Source organism: Stegostoma tigrinum, chromosome 27 (assembly GCF_030684315.1).
Source record: "Stegostoma tigrinum isolate sSteTig4 chromosome 27, sSteTig4.hap1, whole genome shotgun sequence".
NCBI classification, from domain to species: Eukaryota; Metazoa; Chordata; class Chondrichthyes; order Orectolobiformes; family Stegostomatidae; genus Stegostoma; species Stegostoma tigrinum.
The window spans coordinates 33,421,514-33,440,696 of NC_081380.1; the positions used below are offsets into that span (position 1 = coordinate 33,421,514).

Here is a 19,183-nt window from a genome sequence, read left to right on the forward strand (position 1 = left end):
AGTGGAAACAGTTTATCTTTATCTACCCTGTCTTTTCCTGTTAACATAGAACAATACAGCGCATAACACAACCTTTGGCACTCGATGTTGCGCCGACCAGTGAACTAATCTAACCCATCCCTCCACACTATCCCATCATCATCCATCTGCTTATCCGAGGACTGTTTAAATGCCCTTAATATGGCTGAGTTAACTACATCGGCAGGCAGGGCGTTCCATGCCCTTACTGCTCTCTGAGTAAAGAACCTGCCTCTGACATCTGTCTTCAATCTATCATCCCTCAATTTGTAGCTATGGCCCCTCGTGCAAGCTGACGTCATCATCCTTGGAAAAAGACTCTCACTGTCCACCCTATCTAATCCTCTAATCATCTTGTATGTCTCTATTAAATCCCCTCTTAACCTTCTCTCCAATGAGAACAGATCCAAGTCCCTCAGCCTTTCTTCAAAAGGCCTTCACTCCACACCAGGCAACATCCTGGTAAATCTCCTCTGCACCTTTTCCAATGCTTCCACATTCTTCCTGAAATGGGGTGACTAGAACTGCACACAATATTCCAAGTGAGGCCGCACTAGCGTTTCGTACAGTTGCAGCATGACATCACGGCTCCGGAACTCACTCCCTCTGCCAGTAAAACCTAACACATCGTAAGCCTTCTTAACAGCGCTATCAACCTGGGTGGCAACTTTCAGGGATCTATGTGCATGGACACCAAGACCCCTCTGCTCATCCACACTACCAAGAATCTTTCCATTGACCCAGTATTCTGCCTTCCCAATTATTATTCCCAAAGTGAATCATCTCACGTTTATCCGCATTGAACTCTATTTGCCACCTTTCAGCCCAATTCTGCAGTTTATTCAAGTCTCCCTGCAACTTGCAACATTCTTCCATACTGTCCACCACTCCACTGACTTTAGTGTCATCTGCAAACTTACTAACCCATCCACCTATGCCTGCGTCCAAGTCATTTATAAAAATGACAAACAGCAGTGGTCCCAAAACAGATCCTTGAGGCACACCACTAGTAACCAGACTCCAGGCTGAATATTTTCCATCAACCACCACTCGTTGCCTTCTTACAGAAAGCCAGTTTCTCATCCAAACTGCTAAATCTCCCTCAATCCCATGCATCCGTATTTTTTCCAATGGCCTACCATGTGGAACCTTATCAAAGGCCTTACTGTCCATGTACACCACGTCAACTGCCCTACCTTCATCCACATGCTTGGTCACCTTCTCACAAAACACAGTGAGGTTTGTGAGACACAACCTGCCCGTGGCGAATCCATGCTGACTATCTCCAATCAAATTGTTGTTTGCTAGATGATTATAAATCTTAACTCTTATAATTCTTTCCAAAACTTGTCCTGCAACAGACCTAAGGCTCACAGGTCTGTAATTACCTGGATCATCTCTGCTGCCCTCCTTGAACAAGGGCACAACATTTGCAATCCTCCGGTCCTCTGGTACTAAACCTGTAGACAATGAGGACTCAAAGACCAAGGCCAAAGGCTCTGCCACCTCCTCCCTAGCTTCCCAGAGAATCCTCGGAAAAGTCCCATCTGGCAGGGGATTTATCTACCTTCACACCTTCTAGAATTGATAACACCTCCTCCTTACTAACCTCAGTCCTTTCAATTCTAGAAGCCTGTAACTCAGTCTTCTCCTCTACAATATTTTCCTTATCCAGAGTTAAAAAAGATGAGAAATATTCATTTAGGACCTCTCCGATCTCCACAGGGTCCACACACAACTTCCCACTTCTGTCTTTGACTGGCCCTATTCCTACCCTAGTCACCCTCTAATTCCTCACATTCCTATAGAAAGCTTTAGGGTTCTCCTATATTCTACCTGCTAATGTCTGCCCATACCCCCTCCTTGCTCTTCTTAAATCTCTCTTTAAATACTTCCTAGCTAATCTGTAATTCTCCATCGCCTCATCTGAACAATCTCGTCTCATCGTCAAATAAGCCTCCCTCTTCTGCTTAACAAGAGATACAATTTCTTTAGTAAGCCACGGTTCCCTTACCTTATCACTTCCTCTCTGCCTGACAGGGACATACCTATCGAGGACACGCAATATCTGTTCCTTAAACCAGCTCCACATTTCGATTGTCCCCATCCCCTGCATTTTGCTACCCCATTCTATGCCTCCTAAGCCTTGCCTAATCACATTATAATTGCCCTTCCCTCATCTATAACTCTTGCCCTGTGGCATGTTCTTATCCCTTTCCATCGCTAAACTAAACGTAACCGAATTATTACATCTTGAAGTCTTTGATCAGATCATTCCTTAACCTTGTAAGCACAAGAGAAAACGGGCCTAAAATGTATGATTAATCCTCATAACTTAACTTCTGAAGTCCCGGTATTATTCTTATAAACCTGTGTTGTACTGTCTTCAAGACCAAAAATATCGTCCTAAGGGTTTGGGACCCTTCAGCTGAGCTAGTTCGCTTAAAACATAAACCTGTCATTTGCTCTTCAAATACCAAAACCCCTGATATTTCCAGAATTCTTTATTTGTTGTGAATAATGATTTATCCCTGCAACTTCTGGAATCATTGTTTAGAATGATTGTTGCAGAGGCATGAACAGTTTATCTACAGCAACTTACCTGGCCATGTTTTCTACAGCAGTCATCTGGCAGAGAGGGATTGCATTTTTATTGTAATATTCTACTATTTGATATTGCATCAGCCCATGTTCAGTGTGTGAAATTTGAGATGTCAACTTTCACAGGCAGGATTTGCACTGGAGTTCTGGGGGTGTCTTTCATTGAAGCTTCTTGGAGCCCCTGATGAGTGACTAGGTTGCACAGGCCAGGCAGACCACATGTTGGGTGGTATGAAGTGGGGTGGAAGAGAGAGAGAGATACTGATGGGTCAGTCAGATTGTGAAGGAGGAACACATCTCCTTGCTGCAAACATCCAAAGAAATTGAAACCTGACAGGTTTTATAATTGGATAATAATATAATATAATAAGATGACTTTCCACATCAAGCAGATGTTCACCTGCACATCCGCCAATGTGGTATACTGCATCCGCTGTACCTGGTGTGGCCTCCTCTACTTAGGGGAAACCAAGCGGAGGCTTGGGCACCGCTTTGCAGAACACCTCCGCTTGGTTCGCAGTAAACAACTGCACCTCCCAGTCACGAACCATTTCAACTCCCCCTCCCATTCCTTAGATGACATGTCCATCCTGGGCCTCCTGCAGTGCCATAATGATGCCACCCGTAGGTTGCAGGAACATCAACTCATATTCCGCTTGGGAGCCCTGCAGCCCAATGGCATCAATGTGGATTTCACCAGCTTCAAAATCTCCCCTCCCCCCACTGCGTCCCAAAACCAGCCCAGCTTGTCCCCGCCTGCCTAACCTGTTCTTCCTCTCACCTATCCCCTCCTCCCACCTCAAGCCGCACCTCCATTTCCTACCTACTAACCTCATCCCGCCCCCTTGACCTATCCGTCCTCCCCGGACTGACCTATCCCGTCCCTACCTCCCCACCCATACTCTCCTCTACACCTATCTTCTCCTCTATCCATCTTCAGTCCGCCTCGCCCTCTCTCCCTATTTACTTCAGAATCCTCTCCCCATCCCCCTTTTCTGATGAAGGGTCTAGGCCCGAAACATCAGCTTTTGTGCTCCTAGGATGCTGCTTGGCCTTCTGTGTTCATCCAGCCCCACACTTTGTTATCTAGGTTTTATAATTGGCTTTAATCTCCACGCCCCAAGGGAAAAGTTAGAGCAATGCAGAAAGAAGCCCGTAAGTGATCATAAATTGGGTACTTAAGGGTCTCACTTGGCCTGTTGACTCACGTAGATGCTGGGAAGGTGTGTAGGCCTTTGTGCCCAATTTTACCACCTGTCTGCCAACCTGCCCAGGGGAAATTGTATAAAGCCATCTGTATGTTTTGATCATTCATCTTTCCTTGCAATTTGTGAATGCAGCAATTCAAACTTTTACTGCTGAAACAAGATGTATTTAACTAACTTTTCAACTTTGAGTTATTTTATTGACTGTAGAATCATGGCAATATAAATAGTAATTATTTTCTGAGTTGTTTGTGTTAGATAAAATGAATACATTTAAAGTGTAATCTGTCACAGTTTACTAAGGTTGTGTGCTGGAAATCAAGCCTCACTATTCGCTGAGACATTGCAAATGAGAAAATTCTGAAACCACTACACTGTCCAGTTTTACTTAAATGTCCAACCGAAGATAAAATAATATAGACACCATGATTTTCATTAACAAGAAAGTAACTATTTATTGTAATTAAACTGTTTTTAACAAATGGCCAGAATGAAACATGAAAGAAACTCAAACTCTATCCCTTTTTCAAATTTATACACATGCAAACACAACAAAGAAATGTAATGATTATCGGTGTGGAAGAGAAAAAGAACAAAGAAGCATTGTTCTGGCACCATAAATGTCAGTTAATTCTTTTTCAACATTTGCTGATTCTTTACTAACAATGTGAGGTTTTAGATACCCCCCTTCTGAGCCCTTTGTTTACTGCTTGATTCGCCGTTTCAGTGCTCTGAAGGTGGTTGTCACCTTTTCCTTTCAGCAAGGGAATTTGCAGAGAGAGGAGGTTATAGGAAGTTGGTGAGTGAGAACAGCAACCAGGAAATTTTCTGTTATCCTGGGAGGAGGAAGATAAGGAGATTTAGTCACTTTTTCACAGGTTGGATAATTCTGCTATTTGTCCATACCCAGGCTATAGCCACCTGCCCAGAAATCAAGCAAATGATCATTGTCATGCTGAGCCGACAACAATTTTCGATTAACTGACTAGTCAGTTGAAAAGCCAGTCATGCGCACGCAATGCCATTCTGTCTCGCATTCTCCTCACTGCATGGAAAAAAAACTAGTGTAGATCCAGTAACCAGTTTTTAAAACTACAGCATCATCTTTGACAGCTTCCGTGGTTTAGAGAATTTTTTTTCCATTCACAAAAAGAATAGATGTGATTTTAACAAAAGTAAATTCTTGTGCATTATCAGCTTCTGAATATTTTCATTTCAAATCTTCTTTAGTTTCTGACATTTAAAGTTGGCAATCATCCAAGTTTACTGAACCCCCATCCAGCCATTGAGTCCATTAAAGTGAAGTTTGTTTGTGCTGTGCCTACCAGTGTCACTTTGGTTCCTGTTTACAAGTCACGTGAACTTGGTCTTCCATGTCCCCTATTGCAACACAACAAACAATTGGTAAGCAAAAATCAAAAAACTGAGAGTGCTGGAAATCTGAAACAAAAACAAAAATTGCTGGGGGATCTCAGCAGGTCTGGCAGTATCTACAGAGAGAACAATGATGCCAGACCTACTGAATTTCCCCAACAGTTTTGTTTTTGAAACAAATGGTAAGATTTGATGGAATTTTGTTTAAGTTATTTAGTGGTGAAAAACAGTAATCTAAAATAAAACAAAATGTATGACTATATAACCAACATGGGGTGGTTCCAGACAACCAATATAAATTTAAGTCTACTATTCACATAGAGTCATGGGGTTATATAGCATGGAAACAGAACCTTTGGTCCAACTTGTCCATACCAAATAATTCTAGTCCCGTTTGCCAACATTTGACCCGTATCCCTCTAAACTCTTCCTATTCATATACCCATCCAAATGCCTTTTAAATGTTGTTATTGTACCTGCCCCCACCACTTCATCTGGTAGTTCATTCCATACACGTGCCACCTCCTGTGTGAAAAAGTTTCCCCTTAGGTCACTTTTAAATCTTTCCACTCTCACCTTAAACCTTTGACCTCTATTTTAGGACTCAGCAACCTTGGGGAAAAGACCTTGTCTATTTACCCTATCCATGCCCCTCATAAGTTTACAAACCTATTTAAGGTCACCCCTCAGACTCTAGACATGCCAGGGAAAGTAGCGACAGTCTGTTCAGCCTGTCCCTATAGCGCAAACCCTCCAACCCCGTCAACATCCTTGTAAATCTTTTCTGAACACTTTCAAGTTTCACAAAATCCTTCCTGTAGCAGAGAGACTAGACTTGCACACAGTATTCCAATAGCGACCTCCCAACTCCTATACTCAATGCACTGACCAATAAAGCAAGCATACCAAATGCCTTCTTCACTATGTCATCTACCTGTGACTCTACTTTCAAGGAACTATTGAATCTGCTCTTCAAGGTCTCTGATCAGCAACACTCGCCAAGACCTTACTATTAAGTGTGTAAGTCCTGCCCTGATTTGCCTTTCCAAAATGCGACACCTCATATTTATCTAAATTAAACTCCATCTGGCACTCCTTAGCCCATCTGATCAAGATCCCATTGTACTGTGAGGTAACCTTCTTCGCTGCCCATGACACCTCCAATTTTGGTATCACCTCCTATGTTCACGTCCAAATCATTTATATAAATGACGAGAAGCAGTGGACCCAGCACTAATCCTTGTGGCACACCGCTGGATACAGGCCTCTAGTCTGAAGAGCATCCCTCCACCACCACCCTCTATCTTCTACCATCAAGCCATTTCTGTATCCAAAGAGCTAGTTCTCCCTCTTTTCTATGTGATCTAATCTTGCTAACCAGTCTACCATTAGGAACCTTGTTGAACACCTTACTGAAGTCCATGTAGATCACGTCCACCACTCAGCCGCAATCCGCTTTCTTCCTTTTTCAAAAAACTCAAGTTAGTGAGACATGATTTCCTACGCACAAAGCCACATTGACTATTCCTGATCAGTTCTTGCCTCTCCAAATGCATGTAAACCCTGTCCCTCAAGAACCCCTCCAACAACTTCCCCACCAGCAGTGTCACTCTCAACAGTCTCTCATTCCCTGGCTTTTCCTTAACACCTTCCTTAAATAGTGACACCACATTAGCCAACCTCCACTCTTTTGACACCTCATCTGTGGCTATCGATGATATAAATATCTCAGTGAGGTGCTCAACATTCATTGCCCCAGCTTCCCGCAGAATTCTATAGTACACCTGATCAGTCCGCACTTTTGCATTTTAAGACATTCAGCACCATCACCTTTGTAATATGGACATTTTTCAGGAGGTCACTATTTATTTCCCCATGTTATCTTCCTTCCATATCCTTCTTCATAATAAACACTGATGCAAAATACTTGTTTAGTGTCTCCCCTTTTGTCTTAGCATCTCCTGCGGTTCTAAACATGGATCGCCTTGCTGATTTTTCAGGAGCCCTATTTTCTCCCTAATTAACCTTTTTTCCTTAATGTGTTTGTAGAATCCTTTTGGATTCTCCTTAACCCTACTTGCCAAAGCTATCTCATGTCCCCTTTTCGCCCTCCTGATTTTCCTCTTAGGCATACTTCTGCCTTTGTACTGTTCTAGGGACTGACCTGATCTCTGCTGTCTATACCTGGCATACACTTCCTTCTTATTCTTAACCAAAACGTCAATTTCTCTGGTCATTTGGCATTCCCTACACCTACCTGCCTTGCTCTTCACCCTAACAGGAGCATACTGTCCCTGGACATTCTTGAAGGCTTCCAGTTTTCCAGCCATCCCTTTACCTGTGAACATCCACCCCGAATTAATTTTTGAAAGCTCTTGCCTGATACCGTCAAAATTAGTCTTCCTCTAATTTAGAATTTTAACTTTTAGATCTGGTTTATCCTTTTCCATCATTATTTTAAAACAGGTAGAAATATGATCACTGGCCCCAAAGGGCTCCCCCACTGACACCTGCTTTATTTCCCAAGAGTGGGTCAAGTTTTGAATCTTCTCAGGTAGGTATATCCACATACTAAATCAGAAAATTTAGGTGGATGCACTTAACAAATTCCTCTCAATCCAAGCCTTTAACACTATGGCAGTCCCAGTCTATGTTTGAAAAGTTAAAATCCCACATCATAACCACCCTATTATTCTTACAGGTAACTAAAATCTGCTGACAAATTTGTTTTTCAATTTCCCACAGACTATTGGGGGCTTCAATAGTACAATCCCAATAAGGTGATCATCCCTTTCTTATTTCTCAATTCCACCCAAATAACTTGCCTGAAGATATTCCCAGGAATATACTCCCTAAGTACAGCATAATGTTATCCCTAATCAAAAACGCCACTCCCCCTTCTCTTGCCCCGTCTCCTGTTCTTCCTAGAACATCTATACCTTGGATCAGTAAGCTGCCAATCATGTCTGTCCCTGAGCCACATCTCCGTAATTACTACTATATCCCAGTACCATGTCTCCAGCCATGCCTCGAGTTCATCTGCCTTCCCTGTTAGGCTTCTTGCATTGAAATAAATGCAGCTTAATTTATCAGTTCTGCTTTGTTCTCTGTTCCTGCCTGCCCTGACTGTTTGGCTTACTCCTTTTTCCAACTGTATGAGTCTCAGATTGATCTCTTTCCTCTATTTTTCTGGGTAACCCCACCCCCGCTTTCCACTTCCAGCACAAGGACAGGGACCGTCTGTATGACACAATTGGTCTATATGTCCTTTTATATCAAGAGTTAGATTATTATGTAAATTAATTTTGGGAAAGTTATATTAGGTGCAGATTTTGATTAGTTGAGTTGTTTTTGGCCTAAATTTGTGGTAGGAAAATGGGAAACTTGCAAGTGAAATGTTCAGCAGTATATAACCAGACTTTATTCTTTAACTAAAATGTCAATGGTTTTGCTTTGCTATTTTCAGTATTCTGCCAGTACTACTTTGTTTAATCTCAAGTTGCTGTAATAGAATTCAAGGAGATTGAAGCATCACCGTTCAATATTGTTACTATGCTGCATTGTCAAAACTCTAAGGGTTTTAATTTCGGAACTGCATATTTTTATATTTAACAACATGAAATGCAGCAACATCAGCATACAGTGATATTTAAGTATTGTAAATTTAGTTCCGAAATTAGGAAATTGCTCATGATTGAATAAAAAAGCTATCCAAGTATATTTACACAATATGTTAAATATAAAACTTTTAAAGACATTTTCAATATCCTTATAATTGTAAGAAGTGTTTTTTTTATTAACTGTAGTGTAGAAATTCTCTGTAATCAATACCATTCATTTCAAAATATCTTAAGGGACTACAAGTCTTAGTTTCTTCTGTGGTACCTTTACATTTTCTGTTTTTTTTTGGGTAGGTACCCGTTTCCTTTTGCAGGAACACAATTTTGGAGCTAACAGCCTATGATAAATTTGGTCGAAAATTTGATAACTTCACTTCAATGCAAATTAATTGGAAATCATCCAACTTTTCTTTGGGAAGCTTTCATCCATCAATACAAATGGAAATGTTCTTAAGAGATGATGGGAGTGGACAAAAGAGGCTTCATGGTGATGTATACTGAGTACAAACACCTAACACATTATATGAGGGATCATAGAGAGATAACAGAATGTCTATTTTCACTACTGTAACAACCACTACTGTGGAAATATGGTAGGACTTACTTAAACAAACCATTTTACTGCAAACAAAGCATATATGCTGAGCAGAATCTATTAGAGTAGCATATTACATAAAGAAGTCTACAGAGTCTATTTAAAGGGTATGCAACAGACAGTACGTGAATTAAACTGAGCAATATTGGGTCTGCAAATGAAATTCTTTTTCATTTTAATATAATCTAATGAGCTCTCAACAACATAAGGACACTGTGATTTCCCATTGAAGGGCATTGGATCAATTTACTGGCACATTCCTTCCCCAGGGCCAATTCAAAACTGCTGAATTGAATGGATTGCGGTCGAAGGATCATGTTATAGCTGCTGGCTAGTAAGTGGCAGGTAGTCAGTTATATCCCTTGCAGGGCCTGTCAGAGGCATTATATCGATGATGACTGGAATTTTCTGTGCAACAGTTGTACACTGTCTGTCAATTAATGCAGCCTCCCAACATTAAACCAGTGCTCCATATAATATTTGTGACCATACACCTTAGCAGGGCTTCTCCCCCACACCACCCCCCCAAACAGCCTTTTGGCCATATTTACAAGATGGTCCTGACTGCTGCTGTTATCTGGACATGTGGAGGGATTTACTTTCCATAATAATGGTATGGCAGTCATGGCCACATTGTGGAAATTATTTTACAAAATAATCTCAGGAGCCTCAAGATACAGATCAGTGATCATTTATTGAGCCAATATTAGGAGTGTCAACCCAAGAAAAGATTCCAAAGTAGCACTCTAACTCAGTGAGCATCAATCAGATATTTTTTATGTGGTAAATCACATGGACAGTACTGGAATTCTGACTTGCTCAGTTTGGGACAAACACCTTGTTTTTCACACATTCCAAAAGTGGCAAGGTGCCCAATACTCCTGGTCTCACCACTCCTAATCTTCCCAGCTCACCATCCTATCTGCTGCCTGAAGCCTGTGCTTCATTCCTGTCCTTGAATTAACTTTGTGGCTTTGTCTTTCTTGCTGTGCTATGGGGGCATCTTCACATTCCATTTCCAAGTAAGTGTTAATGCTGGTTCAGCCACGTTGCAATTTTACAAAAACTCTGTTGCATCAGCATCGGAGTGTGTTTCTGCAGCTTATAACCTGACTACTTTCTTGAATAAGAATAAATGAGGAATGAATCTGAAATGATTTATATGATTATTGTTTATGAACTTAAATAATATATCCTACCACATTCAAATCCCAGGTGGAAATTCATGCGGATTTACAGGTTAACTCATGCCATACCCAAATTTCGTCTTAACAGCCACAATTTATTTTACTTCAGAATTTTCATTGTGGTCTCAATCTTGAGGTGTGGCCGTTAGCTACATTAACAGTTACCACCTTTGACAGTGAACTGCTGACCTTCTGATGTTGTATGGCCTCCAAATGGCTCTCCAGTCTTGGGAACCAATCTGCCAACGTTAATTGAATGCAGCTGCCGTTGAATTGGCTGCTTCCTTAGCAATCCACTTGCAGAATCTTGCTGCTGGTAATTCCGGGTTCCTGACCTGGAATTCAGCCTATCAAGATTAGAATCTGGAATAAAAGCCCAGTCCATCATTGCATTGTTTCCTCCTCCAAAAGAAATTCATAAGTAGAAGGTGCCTATTATACTGGTTTTCCTACATTTCACAGCAAAAACAAGTGCATATTATAGTCAAATTTTTATCATTGTACTTTCTTTCTAATAATAGGTCATCGGATGGTTATAGTTTATAAGAGGAAGGGGACAGTGACTATTTCGGTATTCCTGGCCGGCAGTGGAAAGACTGATACTGTCATGCCCCAAAGCCATGTAAGTTTGAAAAGTTACCACGATCTATGTTAATCCATCGGTACATTTAAATGTTTGAACAATGTACAATATTAAAAATCACTTCACTTGAACACTAGATTTACCATACTGTTTTAGATTTTTCTGATCAGTCCTATAATGGGTATTTTGGAAGAATTTGAAAGTACTGGTTCTCAGTCATGTGTGCTCATTCTAAGTTGTATTTTCATGGTGGGATCAAGGATATCCTGTGTGAATTTGAATTGTTTTGAAAATGTTGAACATATTTGACTATAGAATTTGTCCACCCCTTTATAATTATGTTGTCTCATGGATATAGAGTTCTGCATTTCAACACACCACCCAGCAAAAATCTGCTGGAAGTATATCAGGAGAGTATCAGGTTAATGTGTGATGCCCCTTGCAGTCAAGTAGTCTTATTGTTGTAGTTCACACAGGTTAATGATTACTTGAGCAAGGTACAGGAGCATAATATACAATTGCATCACCATTTCAACAAGATAACAGGGAAAAAAGAAAATCCTAAAGAAAAATTACAACCTGAGAGAAAGGATTACTGGATTCCTGATTTAAACTCCTTGGCAAGATTTGAACAGATGGATTCCATTTGATGCCAGAACATATGACCATTTTCAGGCTGAGCTCAGGGTGATTTTAAATTCTGCTTCATTGGTTAGCTTCTCACTCAAATTCAGTAGGTTGTGAGCTAGCAAGGCCTCGATTACTTTCAGATATTCCTGGCCAAAAACTGGAATGAATGGCCTTTCACACCCTCCTCAGTGATCACAAGATGGGATTAGAATGGCATTGCACGGGAAACCTGGCACAGGGCTCACCCAAGATACTACTTCTTTAAGCCCTTGAAAAAATCAGTGTGGCCATTGGCTGTTGCATGCATGTTACTTGCCATTTTTTGATGAAGAAAGTTGTCTACGTCCTCAGGACAGACTTTGTATCTTTCTGAGGGCTTTCAAATGGAATTAAGCACTTAATTATAAACAAGTACTCCCACTTAGTATCTGATGCAATGAAAGTGAGATGAAGCAGCTGAAAGTATTTGAGGCTTGGACTGTGACCTGATGGAGTTCTTCTGCAATTATCTGGTGTTAAGTTGATTGGACGGGAACAGTCACAACCAGCTTCCTTTGCACGAGGTATGATTCCAGCCACTGAATGGTTTTCTCCATTGACTACAGTTTTGCTCGGGTTCCTGAGGCTTTCCTTAGAGTCAAGTACTACCATGATAGGAAGGGCAACCACTTACACTTAACCTCAGGAAATAAAAATTTGTAATATTCAAATAAATTATCAAATAAAAGTTTGTTGTGGAAAGTACAAACGAAGAAAACTAGTTGTTTGCACCTTTGGTTTATGCTGATATTTGAAATAGATACCCAAGTTCTTGATATAAAATCTCTCATGGATTCTTTGTACTTATGAAGTAATTGTATTTGATTTAATTAGTGTTGAATTAATTTTAGATGTATATGGATATGATAATAAGTATATTTTATCTTGCACCACAGGATGTTTTGTTTCCACCCGTATCAGCTGCTATTGATTTGTTGCTGGTGGATGATGTGTCCTTAGTGCCCAAAAATCTCACTGTATACAACCATCCTGATGTTTTGGTAAGACCTGCTTTATGGGTCAAATGAGAGAATAAAATCATAGATAGTGTGGTATTTTGTGTAATCCAATGGGTGAAATAGATTATAGAAAATTTTAAAGAAATACATGCTACAAAATAATTGTGCAACTCCTTACTTCCCATTTGTGCTAAATGACCAGTCATCATAAATCAGTAATTCTAATCTAAGCAAGTTGAATTTTGGATTGCATTGCACCAAATTTAGATTATGATCCCTGAAATTCATGTAGGAAAAATCGGTGTTTTACTTATTTGATCACGCTTCATTAAATTGTGCAGGTAGACCATCTGATCCCCCATTTTAATAATTAATAATTAGCAAGGACGTGTGAGTTAGGCATTTCCAGTCTGCAAAATGGCCAGAGGAAACTGGTGTACTGTTGCGAGCGAGGATGAAGATTGGATTTGCTGAAAAGTTAAATAATTGTGCCGTTCACATGTTGAAGTGCACCTCCAGATGCAGATTCAACAGTTATTTCATGTTAAGGTTATTAAGTGTTACCTTTTTAGACAGAAGGTGGTTGCCTATCAGAGATTTGCACACACAATCTTACTTGTAATTTCCTTGGTGACCTGCATTGTGGAAATTTGCTGATGACTTGAAGAACTAATGTGTAATAAACAGTGTAAATGGGAATAGAAAAATTACAAAGATGTTGACTTGGTTAATTGCTAGATTAGTTGTGTGATACTGTGACAAATAGATTTCACCATAAGCATGTGTGAGATAATCCATTTTTAGACCAAAAAGGAATGGATGAGAATATGGTAAAATGTCAGGGAGAGTCAAGATCCAAAGTTTCAAGGCCTGTGCTCACAAATTACTAAAATGTATTTTCATGTGCAAAAACAAATCAAAAAGCTGGTAGAATTCTAATCTTTATAACAAGAAGTTAGAATAAAACAAGAGAATATTTAGCTACACAGGTATACAAAGCAGACCCTTGATATACAACATTGGGCTGAATTTAGCCACAAATCAGCTATGTCAATTTCAGGGAGTTTCTTGGAGGATTTCTGCCTGAGCTCCAGTGAGTCACCTCATGCAATTCTCTTGCCGATTTTCTTATTATATATTCACCACACCCTTCTCAGATGCCACAGTCACGCCTAGCTTACATTCGCTAGCAGCAGAAGTACTCACTGCTGCTGCTGCTGCTTGCATGGATTATAACCACCAGCACTATATTTAAATCACATTTGTTCATCAAATGCAAATGCTACAAGACAGGATTTGCCATTCATAGTGTGTTGCAGCATAATTCTAAAGGATATAGCTACGACATAAAAGTTGGCACCCTGCTTCTCTAACAGAGCATTGGAGATCCTGATGGATGGCAGCAATCAAGAGAAGAGGCCCTTCCTGTTCCCTTAGGGCTGCCAGAAGAGGCCCAAGGCACCAGATCCATCCAGAGATAGTAGAAACTGCAGATGCTGTAGAATCTGAGATAACAAGATGTAGAGCTGGATGAACACAGCAGGCTAAGCAGCATCATACGAGCAGGAAAGCTGACGTTTCGGGCTGAGACCCTTCTTCAGAATTGCATCAGCTCTACACCTTGTTATACCAGATCCATCCAGCCTAGTCTGAAATTGCTACCCATATCAGAGTGGCGTTGATGGTCCAGAGGAGTGCCCAGCAGCGCAACAAGAGCGTTAGTGACCTTGTGTGTTCCAACATGATAAGTACCACGGTTATCCCTGTGTTACCGTGCGCTCAGTACTGCCACTTCACCCACCACCTACCAGGGTTCAAAATCTGCCGCTCAATCAATAACATGCAGGGTCTTCCCTCTGTCTCTCTCTGGCTTACCCCTCAAATATCCTCAATGTTTCCTACTCTTTCACTCAGGCCACCTCACCACTTTTCCTCTCCACCTGCACTAGCACTAACAGCTGAGCTAGCCATTTTCATTTCACTCAATCACTCCCTTTGCCTGATTCCAGGAGAGCGGGGATGAGCAATAAATTCTGGCCTAGACAGCGATGCCCATGTCCTACAAGTGAAGTTTTTAAAAAATGGATATGCAGCTATGGAGGGAACCTTCCCAACGGTGGAGTATGTCGGCCTCAGTTCTTTGAGTGGGCAGCCTGAGGGCATTTGGCTAAAAGCCCCAGACTTCCTGATAGTGTCCTGGCCAGGTGTAGGTGTCCTGTTCCTCAGCTTGAACTAATGGTGATCAGGCATAGACAATAAGGTTTTGTCAAAGGAAAGTCATGTTTTAACTAATTTTTTGGAGTTCTCTAAAGAAGTAATTTGTTCTGTGGAAAAAGGGGAACCGGTGGATATATCATAACTTAGATTTCCAGAAGGTATCTGATAAGGATGACTTCAAAGGCTATTGCAGAAATTAAAAACTCAGGGTGGAGTAACATTGACATGGCTGGCTGATTAGCTGGCTAACAGAAATCAGATAGTAGGAATAAATGGGCCTTCTTCATACTGGCAGGATATCACTTGTGATGTACCACAGGCATCAGTGCTCGGGCCACAACTGTTTATAATTTATATAAATGATTTGGATGAAGGGCTCAAAGGTGTGGTAGCTAAATTTCTGATGACACAAATATAGGCACAAAAGTTAGTTGTGAATTGGACATGAATTTACAAAGAGATATTAATAGATTCTCAAAAAGCAGTAAATGCAGAACCTTTAAATATTTCTAAGACGCTGGTTGGTAGATTCTTGTTTGCCAAGGGACAAAATTGGATACTTGGATTCTTTGATTTGGATTGCTGGAGGATGCAACAAGGTTGTTATATTCAGTGAAAATCCATGAGAGCCACAGCGTTGTACTATCTGGAGAAAATAAAGATGTTCTTCAGAAGGAACAGCATCTTCCAAGCAGAAGCGTCAGCCAAAGCAACTCGGACAGAAATTCTCTGAAACCCATGCAGTGGAACAGAGCTGTGTGAATTCATCTTCCATTGACTGCAAATTTTTTGATGCTTCTGAGGCCAACGTTCTCTGCATAATCCCAACTGTGAAAATAGCTTTACTGGATTGATAATTTTATACATTTCCTGTTTAATGAAAGTTAAGGTTACAGTTTGATGGAAGCATTCAAAATATCTGATGCTCCCCTATTCAATCATGATACAGATTCATTGTTACTATGGACTAGGGAAAGATCACTATCACTTCAACAGTTAGGACTTTGTGTGATGCTAAAGATGGCTGGCCTCTCTGTCTTCATTCTTGTAGATATGGCTACAGTGACAGTTGCTTACAAAGGTGATGATGAAAATCAAACCTATTTAAAAATACAGTAATGTATTTACAAAGAAGCTTCACGTGTGATACCTAAGTGCCCTCACGAGGTTTTCTTTCTTTCCGTCCCACTGCATCTAGGTGCACACTCCTTTTCTATAGGACCAACACTGCCTTTGTTAACTTGTTAAAAAAAAATCTGATGTGACTTTTCTATTTGGTTTTATATTTCAGCCAGCTTTCTCTCATACTCGAATCTTTCCCCCCTTGATCTTGCAACTGTTGTTTTAAATATTCACTTCAATCTTCTGAGTTGCCACCTGCTTTTTCACAATTACATTTCTTTTCTTTAAAATTGATAAATTTGATCTTTAACTTTTTGAATTAACTACAGATAGTGGGTCCATCCCTTCGAATTTTTCCTTTTAAGATATATTCTGTGCTTCCTGGAATATCCCCTCAAGTGTTTATCTCTGTTGACCTAACCTTAACCAAAATTACCAGTTTTCTTTCGCTAGCTCTGCTATCCGGCCCTCATAATTGCCAGTGTTTAAATTCAAAATAGTAGTCTTGGACCCACACTTCTCTCCCTTAAAGTATATATAAGATTCACTTGTATAGTCATTGCAACCCATGGAGTCCCTTCAGTATGAAGTCATAATAAATCCTACTTTGTTGGTCAAAATCAGGTCTAGTGTAGCCTTCTCTATGTTTGGTGCCGTACACGCTGGTCTAAAAAGTTCTAAAACCTTTGAATGAATTCATCATCCAGATTAATTTTGACCATCTGATTTTTCCAGTCTATAAGCAAGTTAAAATCCTCCATAATAAGCACTACTATTTTGACAATGTATTTCTTCCTTTATAGGACATCTATATATATTTACTGTTAAGGGGCTTGCACATAACGCCCACAAGTAACCAGTTGTTTTTATTAGTCCTCATCTTTACCCACATTGCCTCAATATCCTGGTTTTATGAATTTAGGTCATCTCTCTTTGTTGTGCTGATATCATCTTTAAATAAGAGCCACTCCTCTGCTGTTTCCTAGCATCCTGTCCTTTGGAAACGTCACACACATTTCAATACTTAAGTCCCAATCTAGGTCATCCTGTAGTTACATCTCATTGAATGGCTACTAGATTGCATTCGTTTATCTCAATTTGTACTACAAGTTCATCTGTAGTTTCAAATGCTATGCACGTTCAAATATACTGCCTTTAGTTTTATTATTCTGTTATTTTCATAACCTCTATCTGCTGATTTGTTCCTTGATCTTTGTCCTCTGCCCCTTCCTGTCATTATCTGTTTATCATTTCCCATATTAATTCCTTCTTTCGTCTATTACCCATTCTTTGGTTCACTGCAACCTCCCAAGTTTGGGCGCTTGCTTCCACCATTTTAGTTTAAAATCAGCTCTACTTTTCTAATTACATGGTTCATAAGAACATTAGTCGCAACACACTTCAGGTGTAAACATGGAAGGAACTGACAATGCTGGAGTCTGAGATAACAAAGTGTAGAGCTGGATGAGCACAGCAGGCCAGGCTGAATCAGAGGAGCGGGAAAGCTGACGTTTCAAATCTGTCGAAGGGTCCAGGCCCGAAATGTCAGCTTTCCTGGCCTGCTGTGTTGATCCAGCTCTAAACTTAAAGTATAGGTTGTCCCAACAGTACAGATCCCACTTTCCTCAATCTTGGTGCCAGTGCCCGACTAACTAGAACCATTCCTACCACACCAGACTATTTGAACCCTGTCACCGGGCAGACACACAACTGGTTTGTCTCATCATTCATTGCTGCAGAGAACCATTGCTCCTCAGAGGCTGCACTGATGATGTTACCTAGCATGATAACCAGCCAGCTTGGCGAGCAAACCAGCAACCTACTGCAGCTTTGACGCACTACCTATACCTTCATTCTGAATGAGTTTTTGGCATTCTGTTGTGCTCCTTGTTGGAAGCCTTCATGCCCCATTGTTTTGAGGACACTGTTTAAATGTCACGTGTGTGCTGCGACTTCATTAGTTATACACTTCAATTATTTATGTTGCTTTTTATGTATTATGTTGACTTTCCTCTAATGTGTATACTGTGTTAAAACTACTGAATAGAATAGGAAGGCGACCACGACCTAGCAAAAGCTCTTACTTTTATGCTGACATTCCTTTCGAGTTGACAGGACTTTTGAGCATCGTTTCAAATTCTGGCAGGGTTCCTGTTTGGGTTGTCTGTTGCTCTGACTGAGCTCAATCTGGGCCTCACTTCCCAGGCTCTTATCCAGAAACTCCACTGCCGCCATTCACCCCCAGGTTTGATCTGCTTTGCTCCCTTTGCAGATGTGACTTAGCTGTACCTGTAATGTACTGAAACATACCCCTAGATATGTCTTCCATGAGAATCTGAAGTGGTGGAGATATCTTATGGCCCTCTGGCTGTCATGGAAGAGGCCTTACGTTGCAGATACACTGCACATCATGACATGGTGTAGCACCACTGCCCACCTCTCATCTGCATGGCATTCTATGCAAGATGAACAGCTATGGGTGTCCTGTTTTTATCTCATGAGGGCACCTATGGCTGGAAATTTGCATTGGGACACTCTGCCATATTTGCTGCAGGTCAGTGCTGGTCCTGAATGTCCAGACTCATGTGTTGCTCATCCAGTCCTGTGGATGCAGTGGCCACAGAAATGATAGCAGCTTCTGTGCCTGGATATATTGAGGATGTGTAAAATGTCAGAAACAAAGAATCTCCACAGTAAATGTGATCGTTTAATGGTCGCAGCACACAGATGTGACATTTAAACAGTGTCCTCAAAACAATGGGGCATGAAGGCTTCCAACAAGGAGCACAACAGAATGCCAATACGTGGACCTTTTTTGCATTGACCTGATACAGATATATGTTGCTCATATCATTTGGCACACATATAATCTCCTACTGTAGTAAGGATTGGAAGTTCTCTTCCGCATCTCCAACCTACACATTATCTAAGAAAAGCAGTATTGCATGTAAGATAATTGTGTGACATTGTATTGACCAAGGTATGAAGTGAGCTGTTCCTGCACTTTGTGCAGGCTATGGAAACTTGGAAGAT

The 19,183-nt window shown here is 40.7% G+C and overlaps 1 protein-coding gene across 1 annotated transcript in view; it reads left to right on the plus strand.

The window, feature by feature from the left end:
* The window catches only part of LOC125464424 (nuclear pore membrane glycoprotein 210-like), a 142,374-nt gene that overhangs the window by 55,233 nt on the left and 67,958 nt on the right, over window positions 1-19,183 (plus strand). Inside the window, exons 16-19 of the mRNA XM_059655315.1 lie at window positions 5,055-5,228; window positions 9,113-9,305; window positions 11,122-11,222; window positions 12,749-12,853. Of these exons, the coding sequence (XP_059511298.1) occupies window positions 5,055-5,228; window positions 9,113-9,305; window positions 11,122-11,222; window positions 12,749-12,853 (573 nt within the window). The remainder of the gene's footprint in view (window positions 1-5,054; window positions 5,229-9,112; window positions 9,306-11,121; window positions 11,223-12,748; window positions 12,854-19,183) is intronic.